Source organism: Beta vulgaris, chromosome 2 (genome assembly GCF_026745355.1).
Source record: "Beta vulgaris subsp. vulgaris cultivar EL10 chromosome 2, EL10.2, whole genome shotgun sequence".
In the NCBI taxonomy this organism is placed as follows: Eukaryota; Viridiplantae; Streptophyta; class Magnoliopsida; order Caryophyllales; family Amaranthaceae; genus Beta; species Beta vulgaris.
In genome coordinates, this window is record NC_079203.1 from 2502651 (window position 1) to 2515924 (window position 13274).

A 13274-nucleotide genomic window follows, 5' to 3' on the forward strand; every position below is an offset into this window, starting at 1 on the left:
CTCGTTATAAATAGAGTGCATGTAGTGCCATTTTAGATTGAGAATGTTGTGCAATAGGAGATTCACATGGGCAGTGTTTTACCACTTATGGTTTCTTGGATTAGCCGTACACTATAGCTCATTCTTATTTGCTCCCTCCATTTCTTTTTACTCGTTACATTTTGACTCTCACGTTTGTCGATTCACTACTTTGACTATTAATATCTTTAAATGTGTATTGGAGTAAAGTATAAAAATTTGATTTTATAAATATATATATAGATTGAGACGAATCCAACAACATATTACATTATAACATTTAATTTTATCTAATAGTAATTATTGCATGGTCAAACCTCATAGATGAATAGTGAAATTTTCAAAGTGTAATGAGTAATTTGAAATGGAGAAAATATGTTTTATGGTTAAGCTTTAACAATGTTTTGAACTATTTTTTCATGTCTTGATACAATAGTTGTAAGACAGTTACTCTAGAAAATGGTATTCAAGATTTGGGATCGATGCTTGTCTACGTCACTAACTTTTGTGGCTCTCTATACTTTAATGGAGTTAAAAAAAAAGTGTTTTGTGAAATAAATTCAAAAATTAATACTTCCTCCGTTTTTTTAGTTCTTTCTATTTTGAATCTTTTTCAGAGACAAAAAAGTTACATTTTAAAGAACAAATAAGAATGGAGAGAATATTTTTTTTACGCGTTGCAAGTCAAAACGACTTTTTGTAAATTTAATTACTAACATTAACCATGATGTACTACTAGTAAACGTAAATGTCGCCTATCATTTTTATTCAATGAAGGTAAAAGAGCTCAACAACTGACAATTATCATTTTCATTATCTTGTAATGTCTCATTAGTGACTAGAGTAAACCATAAAAAGGATGATAGAAATTTTCTATGTTGGCCTAAAACGGTATTTGTCTTAGTCAATTAATAGGATATCACAACCTAAGCTCAATTATTATGTAGACTAAATCATTGTGTAGCTTCAAAACATAAGCTAAGAATACATACTCATTTGTACCTAGAAATGGGAACACTCCAGGCAAACTTTGTGTTTTAGAAGTTAGAAGGTGGATTTGAGATTTTACTCTCTAAAATTATATATGAGATATTTAAAAAAATTAATTTTGATTGTACGTGTATGATAAAGAAAAATATTGAGTGATATTGTTAGCAAATAAGAGAGGCGAGACATTTAAGTAATTCCACTTGTATGGGACCCACACTGCATTCTCTCTCGCTCTTTACTAACAAACTGTGTGTTGTTTAGCCATATTCTGTAGGTTACTTAACGCACTTAACTGTTGATGTAAGCTCGAAATAGAGTAGGATTAGGATAAGTATTATTGGTTAGGATATGTATTTAGGAGATATCTAAATACTTAGTAGAAAGCTAATAAGATAAGAATTAGGAGATTTAGTTTTTCTATATAAAGAGTTGCCAGGGTGTGGCATAAGTTATGTGATTTTGTGTGATTAAGTTTTGAGTAATTTTCTTAATTAATAAGAGAGATATTCTTATTAGAAGCTTGTGTTATTCAATACGTGGTACCAGAGCTTGCGAAAAAATTGATCACAGTAGGGACCTAGCAAGAACGACCATGGAGGACAAAGAAGTAAAGGATGTGGTGATTAAAACTAAAGAAGTCGGTCCTTCATCCATCAAGTGCCCAATGCTCAACAGCACAAACTACACGGTGTGGGCTATGCGCATGAAGGTAGCACTCAAAGTTCATAAGGTATGGGAAACCATCAACCCGGGAACGAAGGACGATGACAAAAATAATATGGCCATAGCCTTATTATTCCAGTCCATACCCGAGGCATTAATACTACAAGTCGGGGACCTCGAAACGTCAAAGGGAGTCTGGGACGCCATAAAGGCCAGACACGTCGGAGCTGATCGAGTAAAGGAGGCAAGATTACAAACCTTATCGGCCGAGTTCGATAGATTAAAGATGAAAGATACCGACACAATCGATGAGTTTGTTGGTAAGATCTCAGAACTCTCCTCAAAGTCTGTTGCTTTAGGAGAGACTATTGAGGAACCCAAGCTAGTGAAAAAATTCCTTAAGAGTCTACCAAGAAAAAAATACATACACATTGTTGCATCTCTTGAGCAAGTTCTAGACCTCAAAACTACAAGCTTTGAGGATATTGTTGGTAGACTCAAAGCCTACGAAGAGAGAATCAGTGAAGAAGAAGTAGAAGAACAAACCGTGAATGATGATCAAGGAAAGCTTATGTATACTAACACTGACTCATCAAAGTTTCCTCAAGATAATTATGGAGGCAATAGAGGAAGAGGACGAGGGGGTCGCTACCAATGGAGAGGAAGAGGTCGCGGACGTTACGGTAATAATCAGAGGCAAGACAAAGAGTCGATCGTATGCTATCGATGCGATAAGAAAGGTCACTATGCCTCAGAGTGCCCTGATAGATTACTTAAGCTCCAAGAAGCCATGGAGAAAAAGGAGGATGACACTCATGAAGCTGATGAGCTAATGATGCATGAGGTTGTGTACCTCAACGAAAACAAGGTACACCCAAGAAAGTTTGAAGGTGAACTAGATACAGAGGATGTATGGTACCTTGATAATGGCGCAAGTAACCATATGTGCGGAAATCGTAGATACTTCATGAGCCTTGATGAAACAGTCACGGGTAAAGTACGATTTGGAGACGATTCTCGCGTTGATATAAGAGGCAAAGGATCTATTAGATTTTTATTTAAAACCGGCGAAAGGAAAATCTTGAATGACATATACTATATACCAGAGTTAAGAAGCAATATTATAAGCCTTGGTCAAGCAACAGAAGTCGGATGCGAAGTAAGTATGAAAAACGATCGATTGATGCTCTACAATCGATTAGGGCAACTCCTGGTTAAAACAACCAGATCGAGGAACAGGTTGTACAAGGTAACCTTGGACGTAGAAAGCATTAAGTGCTTACAGTTGACAACATCTAATGAGTCATCGATATGGCACGCACGACTAGGCCACGTCAACTGGGAAACGATGAAGCGGATGATTAACAATAAGCTAGTCACTGGTATACCAAGAGTTGTAGTAGAAAAGGACATATGCGAGGCATGTCTCCGTGGAAAACAAACAAGGCAGCCTTTTCCTAAATTCACCTCATATCGAGCTAGTCAAAAACTCGAGCTTGTTCATGGAGACCTCTGTGGCCCCATCACACCATGTACACCTGCGCACAAACAATACATATTCGTGCTTATAGATGACTACTCACGCTACATGTGGATAATTCTGCTGAAAGACAAGAGTGAAGCATTTGATAAATTTAAGAACTTTAAGAAGCTCATTGAACAAGAAACGAGAAGTGCAATCAAGACGCTCCGAACTGACAGGGGTGGCGAGTTTAACTCTCTCGAATTTAAGGATTATTGCGATAAATATGGGGTCACAAGGCAGTTAACTGCACCATATTCACCGCAACAAAACGGGGTGGTTGAGAGACGAAATCGAACACTTTTAGAGATGACGAGGTGTCTCTTGAAACATAAAGGTCTACCCAATTACCTATGGGGAGAGGCAGTAAGGCATGCTACATATATAATAAACCGAGTTGCGACAAGATCCCTAGCTGACAAAACTCCATACGAAATGCTCAAGGAGAAAACACCTAACATTGATCACCTAAGAGTATTTGGGTGCATTGGATATACGAGAACCGAAACTGTAGGAAGAAAAAAATTGGACGACAGATCAAGGAAACTGGTGTATCTAGGGACAGAACCGGGCTCCAAGGCATATAGATTATTTGATCCTACTACCTCGAAGGTTACAGTAAGTCGTGATGTAATATTTGACGAGAGTAAGAGTTGGTCATGGAACAATACAACTGGCAATACAGAAAGAAGCTCTGGAGATTTTGTGATTGAATTTGGCGAGTTTGGTAATAGAGGTATATCGGAGAATGATACATTCATAGAGATCGAAGGAGTTAATCACAATGAGAATGGAGGTGACAATACTCGAGCTATGAGTGAGAATAATGACAACTCAGATGAAGAGCTTGACACAGAAGGAGGAGAATCTGATCATGAGATCAGAAGGGACTTAACCCAAGATCCTGTAAGAAGGTCATCAAGGGTAAGCGTAAAACCGGCATACCTAGATGATTATGTTTGCTACGCAGAAGAAGAAGGGGAACGACTACTCATGATGATTGATGCTGAACCATGGAATTTTAATGAAGCAAGGGCGAGTAAAGAGTGGATAAAGGCTTGCGAAGATGAAATATCATCCATAAACAAGAATAACACTTGGACTCTTGTCGATCTGCCAATTGGAACCAAGGCAATCGGACTTAAGTGGGTGTTCAAAATAAAACGAAATCCCGATAATAGTATCAACAAATACAAGGCAAGATTAGTCGCTAAAGGGTACGTACAAAAACTTGGTATTGATTGTGAAGAGGTTTTTGCCCCTGTAGCGCGCATTGAGACAATCAGATTCATCATAGCACTAGCTGCGTCAAATGGCTGGGAAATACATCATCTAGATGTAAAAACCGCGTTTTTACACGGAGATTTGAAGGAAGTAGTGTATGTCACTCAACCAGAAGGATTTGAGATCCAGGGAAGCGAAGACAAGGTATACAAATTGCACAAAGCGCTCTATGGTTTAAAACAAGCACCAAGAGCTTGGAATGAAAAATTGAACAAGGTACTCAAAGAGCTGAAGTTTGAGAAATGTTCTAAGGAACCATCATTATATAGAAAGGAAGAAAGAGGACAACTTCTGTTGGTAGCAGTATATGTAGATGATCTTTTGATCACAGGGTCGAAACTTGACATAGTACTTGAGTTTAAGAGAGAAATCACACAAAATTCGAGATGAGCGATCTTGGGAGGCTAACATACTACTTGGGAATCGAAGTACTTCAACACAAGGATGGAATAACGTTGAAACAAGAGAAATATGCCACCAAGGTTCTGGAAGAAGCTGGGATGAGCGAGTGCAATATGACTCAAGTACCGATGGATGCTAATGTGAGGTTGTCCAAGGGACGAGGAGAACGTTGCATTGATGAAAGAGTATACAGGAAAAATATTGGGTGCCTTCGATATCTACTTCACACGCGACCTGATTTGTCGTTCAGTGTAGGAGTTCTTAGTCGTTACATGCAAGAGCCAAAGGAGTCTCATGGAGCAGCTCTTAAACAAGTCCTAAGGTATCTGCGAGGGACGTTATCATCTGGGCTTGTCTTCAAACGTTCTAATAAGAGTGGAATGGAGTTAATAGGGTATAGTGACAGCAGTCACAATGTAGATGAGGATGACGGGAAGAGCACAACTGGTCATATATTTTATTATGATGAGTGTCCTATTACATGGTGCTCGCAAAAACAAGAAACAGTAGCACTCTCTTCGTGTGAAGCTGAGTTTATGGCAGCTACAGAAGCCTCGAAGCAAGCCATCTGGCTTCAAGAGTTACTTGCTGAGATCATTGGTAGAGATTGTGGAAAAGTAACTATTCGAGTTGACAACAAATCTGCAATAGCTCTCGCAAAAAAACCCAGTGTTTCATGGACGCAGTAAACACATACACAGAAGATACCATTTCATCCGTGAATGTGTGGAGAATGAGCAAGTAAAGGTTGAACATGTACCTGGGAATATGCAGAAGGCTAACATTTTAACAAAGGCCCTTGGAAGGACCAAGTTCAAGGAGATGAAAAGCCTTATTGGAGTTCAAGATGTGCAGGATGACTATTTCAAGCTTAAGGGGGAGAATGTTGATGTAAGCTCGAAATAGAGTAGGATTAGGATAAGTATTATTGGTTAGGATATGTATTTAGGAGATATCTAAATACTTAGTAGAAAGCTAATAAGATAAGAATTAGGAGATTTAGTTTTTCTATATAAAGAGTTGCCAGGTGTGGCATAAGTTATTGATTTTGTGTGATTAAGTTTTGAGTAATTTTCTTAATTAATAAGAGAGATATTCTTATTAGAAGCTTGTGTTATTCAATATTAACAAAGGGTTATCTTGTGAATAATTTGCATGCTTGGCTTCTATGAGTTTCTTATTCATATTCATCCACACGAGTATGGCTGGATATTTAAGAGTCTAGCTAACATGTTAAGCACCTAACACTAAATCTCTCGCCTCATGCTCAATGATGTAGCCAAATTTTAGGTTGAGTCGGAAGTCATCTCCTTTACACAGCATTGTGACTAATAGAGAACAGCAAACGAACACTTGTAGGCGGAGTTTCACTTACACTTCATATGATAATTAAAAGACAATATTTTCTCTGTTTATGTCCAACTGCAATCTTAACTTAAGGGTACTTTTTGTCAATTTATAGTGTTTAAGCTTCCTAACATGTACAAATTTTAAAGTTGTGCAAGAGCAAAAACCCCTCCTCAAATTCAATTCCTTGGTAGAAAAAGCAAGTAAACAACCAAGCTCTTGGCAACATCCAGGCAGAAAATCATAAGTCTAGCACAATGAATTCATTTATGTCAAAGGACCAACTCAGCCAAAAGTTCAAGTTGATGGTTAGGGTTCCAGGAATAGCTTTATTCTCTATCACGCCCCCACACACAAGAGCCCATTAAGCTTGAAGTGTGGATGCAGCACAAACCTCTTTAATACCTGACGCTAAATATTTCACTTAGAAATCAGGGGTGGATGAGATTTTATGTCACGCTGGCTCTGATACCATGTCAAGGGACCAACTCAACCAAAAGCTTAAGCTGGTGGTTAGAGTTCCAGAAATAGTTTTATACTTTATCAATTTAGGTAAAAAAACCGTCTTTGCACTATATGTTGTGTGTTTGATCTGCCAGAAACTGTGATGCAGATAGATCACACACCACCTTTTAGCTATTATTTACTTAGCAGTATATCAGGGATGCTAGAGAAGAAAGGTACATTCTTCTGCTGGATCTCAAAGCAATCCTCAGCAGTAGCACTCTTCGGATCAAAAGGATGGCGATCAGAAAGACTCAGACCTTGTTTAATCCTACCAACACGGCGAGAATGGAGTACTTGATTAGCAACAACAGGCAATCGAGCAGACTGATACTCTGCAAGAGCAGACTGTAGATTTTCTGAGCCCCACTTCTCGAGACATTTGCCTAGAACTGCTGCATCGAGAATAGACATGTTTGTGCTTCTTAAGCAATGAGGAGTTGATGGGTGAGCTGCATCTCCAACCAGAACGGCATTATTCCAGACGATTTGCTCTAGAGGGTCAGAGTCATAAATCACATTCACAAAAGGTTCCTTTGTAGCTTTTATGAGAGCTACCAGCTCAGGAACCCATATCCTCTCTGCTTCTTCTTGCATCTGCGCAATCGTTTCTTTGCTCACTTTCAAGGTTATTGAATTACCCTGAAAACACATTACAGTTTATAAACCTCAAATTCTACACAAAATACTTACAACTTTTGAGCAAATACAAAATGCTTAGCTTCTTGGTTTGGTAATGCTAAATGATTATGGCTGAGTCATCTTCACGAGATTGATCAGGTCGAATCAGGTTTAAACACAAGGTAGTATCAGAGCTCGTTAGGTCCAATCAGGTTTAAATACAAGGTAGTATCAGAGCTCGTTAGGTCCAATCAGATGTAGTTAGTACAGTCCAGTTTCAGCAAGATTCAGGTGAAAAGAATGAACTATATGGTAGTTATCAAAATGGTAGTTTATTATGCTAATTGATATTGATTACTACTATATGTTAACTGCAAATTGCCAAATAAAGTCCATAGAAAGTGGTGTTAAGGCCTTTTAATTTCTTGTCCAACTTATTAAAAACATCTTTGATGAGTAAATATCAATTCTTCAGAAATAATTAGTGTCACTAATAACTAATAAATAGCTTTGATTAGTCTAAGTAAGTTTTAAACATGAAAATAGTAAACCAGCAAAACTTGGCCTATAAACTGATTTTCACCTTGATTTCAGGTTCTGGCTGATTGATATACCAAATCCAATTCATCCTTTTGTTTAGAAGCTCATAGAAGACACAATGAGTTTGGGGACCAAGATCAAAGTATAAGCATTTTCCGAGATCTTGATACACACTCCGAATCCCTCTAATGGTTTCGGAATCTCCATTTCCTGAAAAATCAAGCACCCCTCTCCATGCACAGTATCCTGCATACCTACAATGAAATTCTCAAGGTAATGTAGTTACATAACTATTGCAAAAAACACAAAAAGAAAGATGTACAAAAATAGATTGAAATATAGGCCATCAACAAAAGAAAAATGAACCAAGAAAATGGGTACAAAGAGACTGAAGTATGAATCATGCTAAGAAAAGATTAACTCGTGATGCTGCACTTGTATTCCAGGCATCTAAAACACTGGAAAATGGAAATAATGAAAAGATATTACATGTCTAAGGGTGCGTTCTATTCAACTTATTGGACCTGAACTTATTGGAACTTATCTGAACTGAACTTATTGAACCTGAACTGAACTTATTGGAACTTATTAAACCTGATTGGACCTGATTGGACCTGATTCAACTTATTGGACCTGATTGAACCTGATTGGAACTTATTGGACCTGATTGAACCTGATTGACCTTATTGGACCTTATTGGAACTTATTGACCCTAATTGAAACTTATTAGACCTTATTGGACCTGATTGAAACTTATTAGACCTTATTGAACCTGATTGAAACTTATTTGACCTTATTAGACAAAAACATTGACCATGAATAACATAAATATTACCACTAACGTAAATACTACCCCTCAAAATTTTTTATGGATAATAATTATTATAATTCGTCTTTTAAAAAATAATGATTATTAATTATCTCTTATGATAATTAATTTAACAAAAAAAATATTATTTATATATTTTCCTATACATAACTAGGGATGGCAAATGGGCGGGGCGGATGCGGATACCCCTAAATCCACACCCACCTCCACCTAAATTTTTCATACCCACCACCTACCCGCCAACCATGGCGGGTACAAGTTTCCATATCCACCTCCACCCACGCGGGTATAAGGTTATACCCACATCCGCTCCACCACCCAAGTGGATATCCATTACCCACCTATACCCGCCCATCACCTAGGTGGATTTTCACCCGCCCACCTGATTTATTTTCTATATATAACCTATTATATAAATTAATTATTAAAACACCCATTTCAAAGAAAAAAAAAAGTACACATTCTTAGTATTCATATTTCTTAATTATTTTTCACAATTTTTTAGATTTATGAACATAATTCTTTATTTTATAAAGGGTAAATTAGTAAATATTATACGGGGCAGGCGGATATGGGGCGGGGTGGGCGGATTTGGGGCGAGGCGGGTGGATTTGGGGCGGATGTGACCTCATATCCACCACCTACCCACCTACCCACCACCCATGGCGGATTTCACTTTTTGTATCCATACCCACCCACTACCCACCAAAGTCACATCCATACCCGCCCCAACTGGGGCGGATGCGGTGCGAAACCCGCCAAATTATACCCACCTGCCATCCCTATACATAACTATAATTATAATAATTATTATTATTGTTAACCTTAATTATTTGACAATGATTATAATATTATTCAATACAATATGAATAATCAAATAATAGACAATAATACAAGTATAATACTATACATTGTGGTACTTTAATAATAAAATCTAATAATAACATAATCAGCTAATAATAATATGAATAATAAAATAATAGACATAATACAAATAAATAATAAAATAATAGACATAATACAATAAAAAAAAATAATAGACATAATACAAATAAATAATAAAATAATAACACTAATACAAGTATAATACTATATAATCATTGTGGTATTTAATTAAAATTCTAATAATAACATAATTCCGCTAATTATATGAAATTATGAATAACAAAATAGTGGACAATAAAGTATAAATTGATTAAACATTGGACTATGGACTTAAGACCTAGGTACCTGATGGAACGGAGACCTTATTAGACCTGATTGAACTTATTGCACCTGATTGAAACTTATTGCACCTGATTGGAACTTATTGGACCTTATTAGACCTTATTGGAACTTATTGCACTTATTAGACCTTATTGCAACTTATCTGAACTTATCTGAACTTATCTGAACTGATCTGAACTTATCTGAACTTATTGGACCTGAAACTTAATTTTTTAAGTTGAACAGAACGCACCCTAAGTGAGTAATTGAAACTTTGTTTATATTGTGAAATAAAATCTCAACAAACTTCTCCTCCCATATCAGTATGAAGCTCTTTTTTCATTCATATCAGTTGTTTAGTTCAGATGTCTGATTTTCCAACTTTGACATAGTGCAATCTATTTTTATTCACATAGTTCATAGTACAATCTACTTTTGTACATTTTCTTACATTATTCAGTCAACATTAAGAGATCAGATGGAATAGAAGAGCAGAAACCTTAGTTTATGGTTGGGAAGAAATGTTTGTCGAATCGAAGAGAGACAGCCATCTGCAGCAACAAGAAGATCACCAACAATGTCTATGACTTGGCCAGTTTGAAGTATTTTAGCTTTCAAAGTGACTGTATTCTTGTCATCAGAAATGCAGAATGACAGAAACTGATGACCCCAAAGGAAAATTTCTGTAGGCAATGATTCAAGTAATAAGCCATGAAGATCAGCCCAGTTAGCTGCTCTGAAGTTGAATTTCTCATCTCTTGTCAATGTGCAGCTACTTTTCTTGTCTATATCTGTTACTTGGTTCTGTATCAACACCAAAAAATTGGCAAGGATGATTGATAGTCTATAACTTTATGATGAAAATGTTGAGAAGATGCCATTTTTCTGTTTATTATAGAGATTTGAGAGCCACTAAGTGCAATGATATAGACGAGATTTGATCTAAAATCATGGTGTACACTGATAGTCTGGTACCATTCCCATAAGATTTTACCAACTTAGAGAGAATAAATCCGCAGATGTTGAGAAAATGTGAGCTAATTTCAAATATGATGAGTACAAATGTTAAGAAAATATCACCACTAATTTCAGAATATGTGTAATATTATATAAAAAAAAAAAGAGTGGATATTTGCTTGAAAATATGAAGTAATATTTCTTAAGAAGTTAGTTATTATGTTGGGATTACTAAATATCATTGTTACCTGAAATGCAAAACGTTCCGAAACATGATATGAAAACGAGAATGCAGAGACGCAGCCTCTTAAAAAAACGCAAAACGTTCCACGTTCCTAGACCACGTATCATGTTTCGCGTTTCGGGACGCGTCCTGGACCGTGGAACATGGCACTACATTCCCAGTATCAATGCTAAATATACATTAAAAAAATCGAGTTGATAACAAAAACTTCATAAAAGAACTTCCCATGACAATTTTTTAAGACGATGGATGCCAAATATTATCCATCATAATATGCTGCTTCCAGTACAAATATAAATCTTAAACTACTTTAATAACAAGCTGGAATAGCTCAGTTGGTTAGAGCGTGTGGCTGTTAACCACAAGGTCGGAGGTTCGACCCCTCCTTCTAGCGATTTTTTTATTTTTTTCGGTTTTCTCGTAAACATTTACCTAAACTATTAAGCCAGACAATCCGACTTGCATGGACCCGGTTCACAGTAAAAATAGTGTGGACCAAGTCCAGGCACGTGACCCGTTATATCACTTTAACATACACTATATCATTTTAACATACACTATATCATTATGACATACACTATATCACTTTAACACACACTATATCACTTTAACATACACTATATCACTTTAACATACACTATATCATTGTAACATACACTATATCACTTTAACACACACTATATCACTTTAACATACACTATATCACTTTAACATACACTATATCACTGTAATATACACTATATCACTGTAACATACACTATATCATTTTAATATACACTATATCATTTTAACATACACTATACCATATCAATATACACTATCATAAACTCACGTGATATGGATCGGGTGCACACTAATTAGTGTGCACCGGGTTCATATTAGTTTTTTTATAAGCCAGAAACTTCATATTTTTTTCCCACTACCTAGATAAGATAAAAATGTGTTAACAATAGCATGAGATTTACGGGATGAAATATATGATTTTTTTTCTATTTATTTGACCATATCAGTATGAAATGAATAACAATTCATTAGAGAACTAAATAAAGAATAAGCAAATTGATCAAGAGACAAATAATGTTTTAGGTAGTCCTTGGAGCTATGGATAAGCATTAAATATATTTCTTAAAATAGAAACAGTTTAAAAAATTCAAGACAAAATTACACATCATTTGAAGTAATAAATGCTTGATTCAACTTTTTATTTCCATTTTTAGCTTCTTATATGTAGCCCTAAGGGTTATGTATATCATTTTCCTTAATTAATTAAGAACCCGTTCGGTATCAATATAAGTTTCTAGTTTTTAGTGTTATAAACATAAAAGTCGTATGATATAACGGGCATAATAAACTAAAAATTAGTTATATTTGACTCAAAGTAAAATGTGAAAACTGACAATAAAAAACTGAAAATTACTTTTTCTAGTTTTCATATTTTTGTTATTGGTTTTCAAAAGAAATTGAAAATTAGAAACAGAAAATAATAACGAACGATCCCGTACTAATTTATAGGTTTGGGTTGTACCCGACTCCCCGAGTAATTGTAACATCAAACATTACTTAGTTTCGTGATTAAAACTTTCGTATATAAGCTCGAAGTCATGAGATCATATCATATACTTATATATATCATGTATTAGATAAATAGGAGAGAGAATTTAATTAATAAACTTGCAAATATAAAAAAAAACCTGGTCAATGGTAAGAGGCAAGGTAGTGTTGAAAAGAGGGGCAGAATCAGCAAGCCATGCATTGATGATATTGCAAGATAAAGGATCCAGGCCCAGCCCAGCACCAGTTGGGCTTCCAGTAGTGGGCCCAGTTGATTTTTCCACAACCACAACTTGCCAGCCCGTAGATAAGAGCGCGTGAGCACACGCTAGCCCAGCTATGCTCCCTCCCACCACCACTGCCTTGGAGTTGAGCTGCTTCTTCTTATTCTCACTTCTTCTCATCATCTCTATTTAAATTTTAATTCTCTACTTTGTTAACTTTGTATGTATTTATTTGTTTCTTCAATATTATTATCTTTATTTCTTTGAGTTATTTAGGAAGGTACTAGAAGGTGAAGAATAGAGGTCATTTGGAGTGAAATATGTGGTTATACAAAAAAGATGATTTTGTTTCATACCCACCAAGTACAACTT

The 13274-nt window shown here is 35.9% G+C and overlaps 1 protein-coding gene and 1 non-coding gene across 2 annotated transcripts; one reads left to right on the plus strand and one right to left on the minus strand.

Annotated features, from left to right (window-relative positions):
* Positions 1 to 6739: 6739 nt before the first annotated feature.
* LOC104887713 (uncharacterized) lies at positions 6740 to 13149 on the minus strand. Its single transcript, XM_010672428.4, has 4 exons — positions 12819 to 13149; positions 10426 to 10730; positions 7935 to 8145; positions 6740 to 7372 (listed from the first exon to the last, which is right to left on the minus strand). Exons 1-4 carry the CDS (start codon positions 13083 to 13085, stop codon positions 6866 to 6868), a joined length of 1290 nt encoding a protein of 429 aa, XP_010670730.2. The 5' UTR covers positions 13086 to 13149; the 3' UTR covers positions 6740 to 6865.
* TRNAN-GUU (transfer RNA asparagine (anticodon GUU)) lies at positions 11448 to 11521 on the plus strand. The gene has a single exon. It is a non-coding gene; the product is annotated as a tRNA-Asn (tRNA).
* Positions 13150 to 13274: the final 125 nt, after the last annotated feature.

Excerpts from the sequence above, each read along its gene's own strand:
- LOC104887713 (XM_010672428.4), bottom strand. The coding sequence starts at position 13,085 with ATGATGAGAAGAAGTGAGAATAAGAAGAAGCAGCTCAACTCCAAGGCA. Across the intron at positions 10,731-12,818 it reads TGCCTCTTACCATTGACCAG|AACCAAGTAACAGATATAGA; the intron begins GTTTTTTTTTAT and ends GTGTTGATACAG. Across the intron at positions 8,146-10,425 it reads CTTCCCAACCATAAACTAAG|GTATGCAGGATACTGTGCAT; the intron begins GTTTCTGCTCTT and ends ATTTCATTGTAG.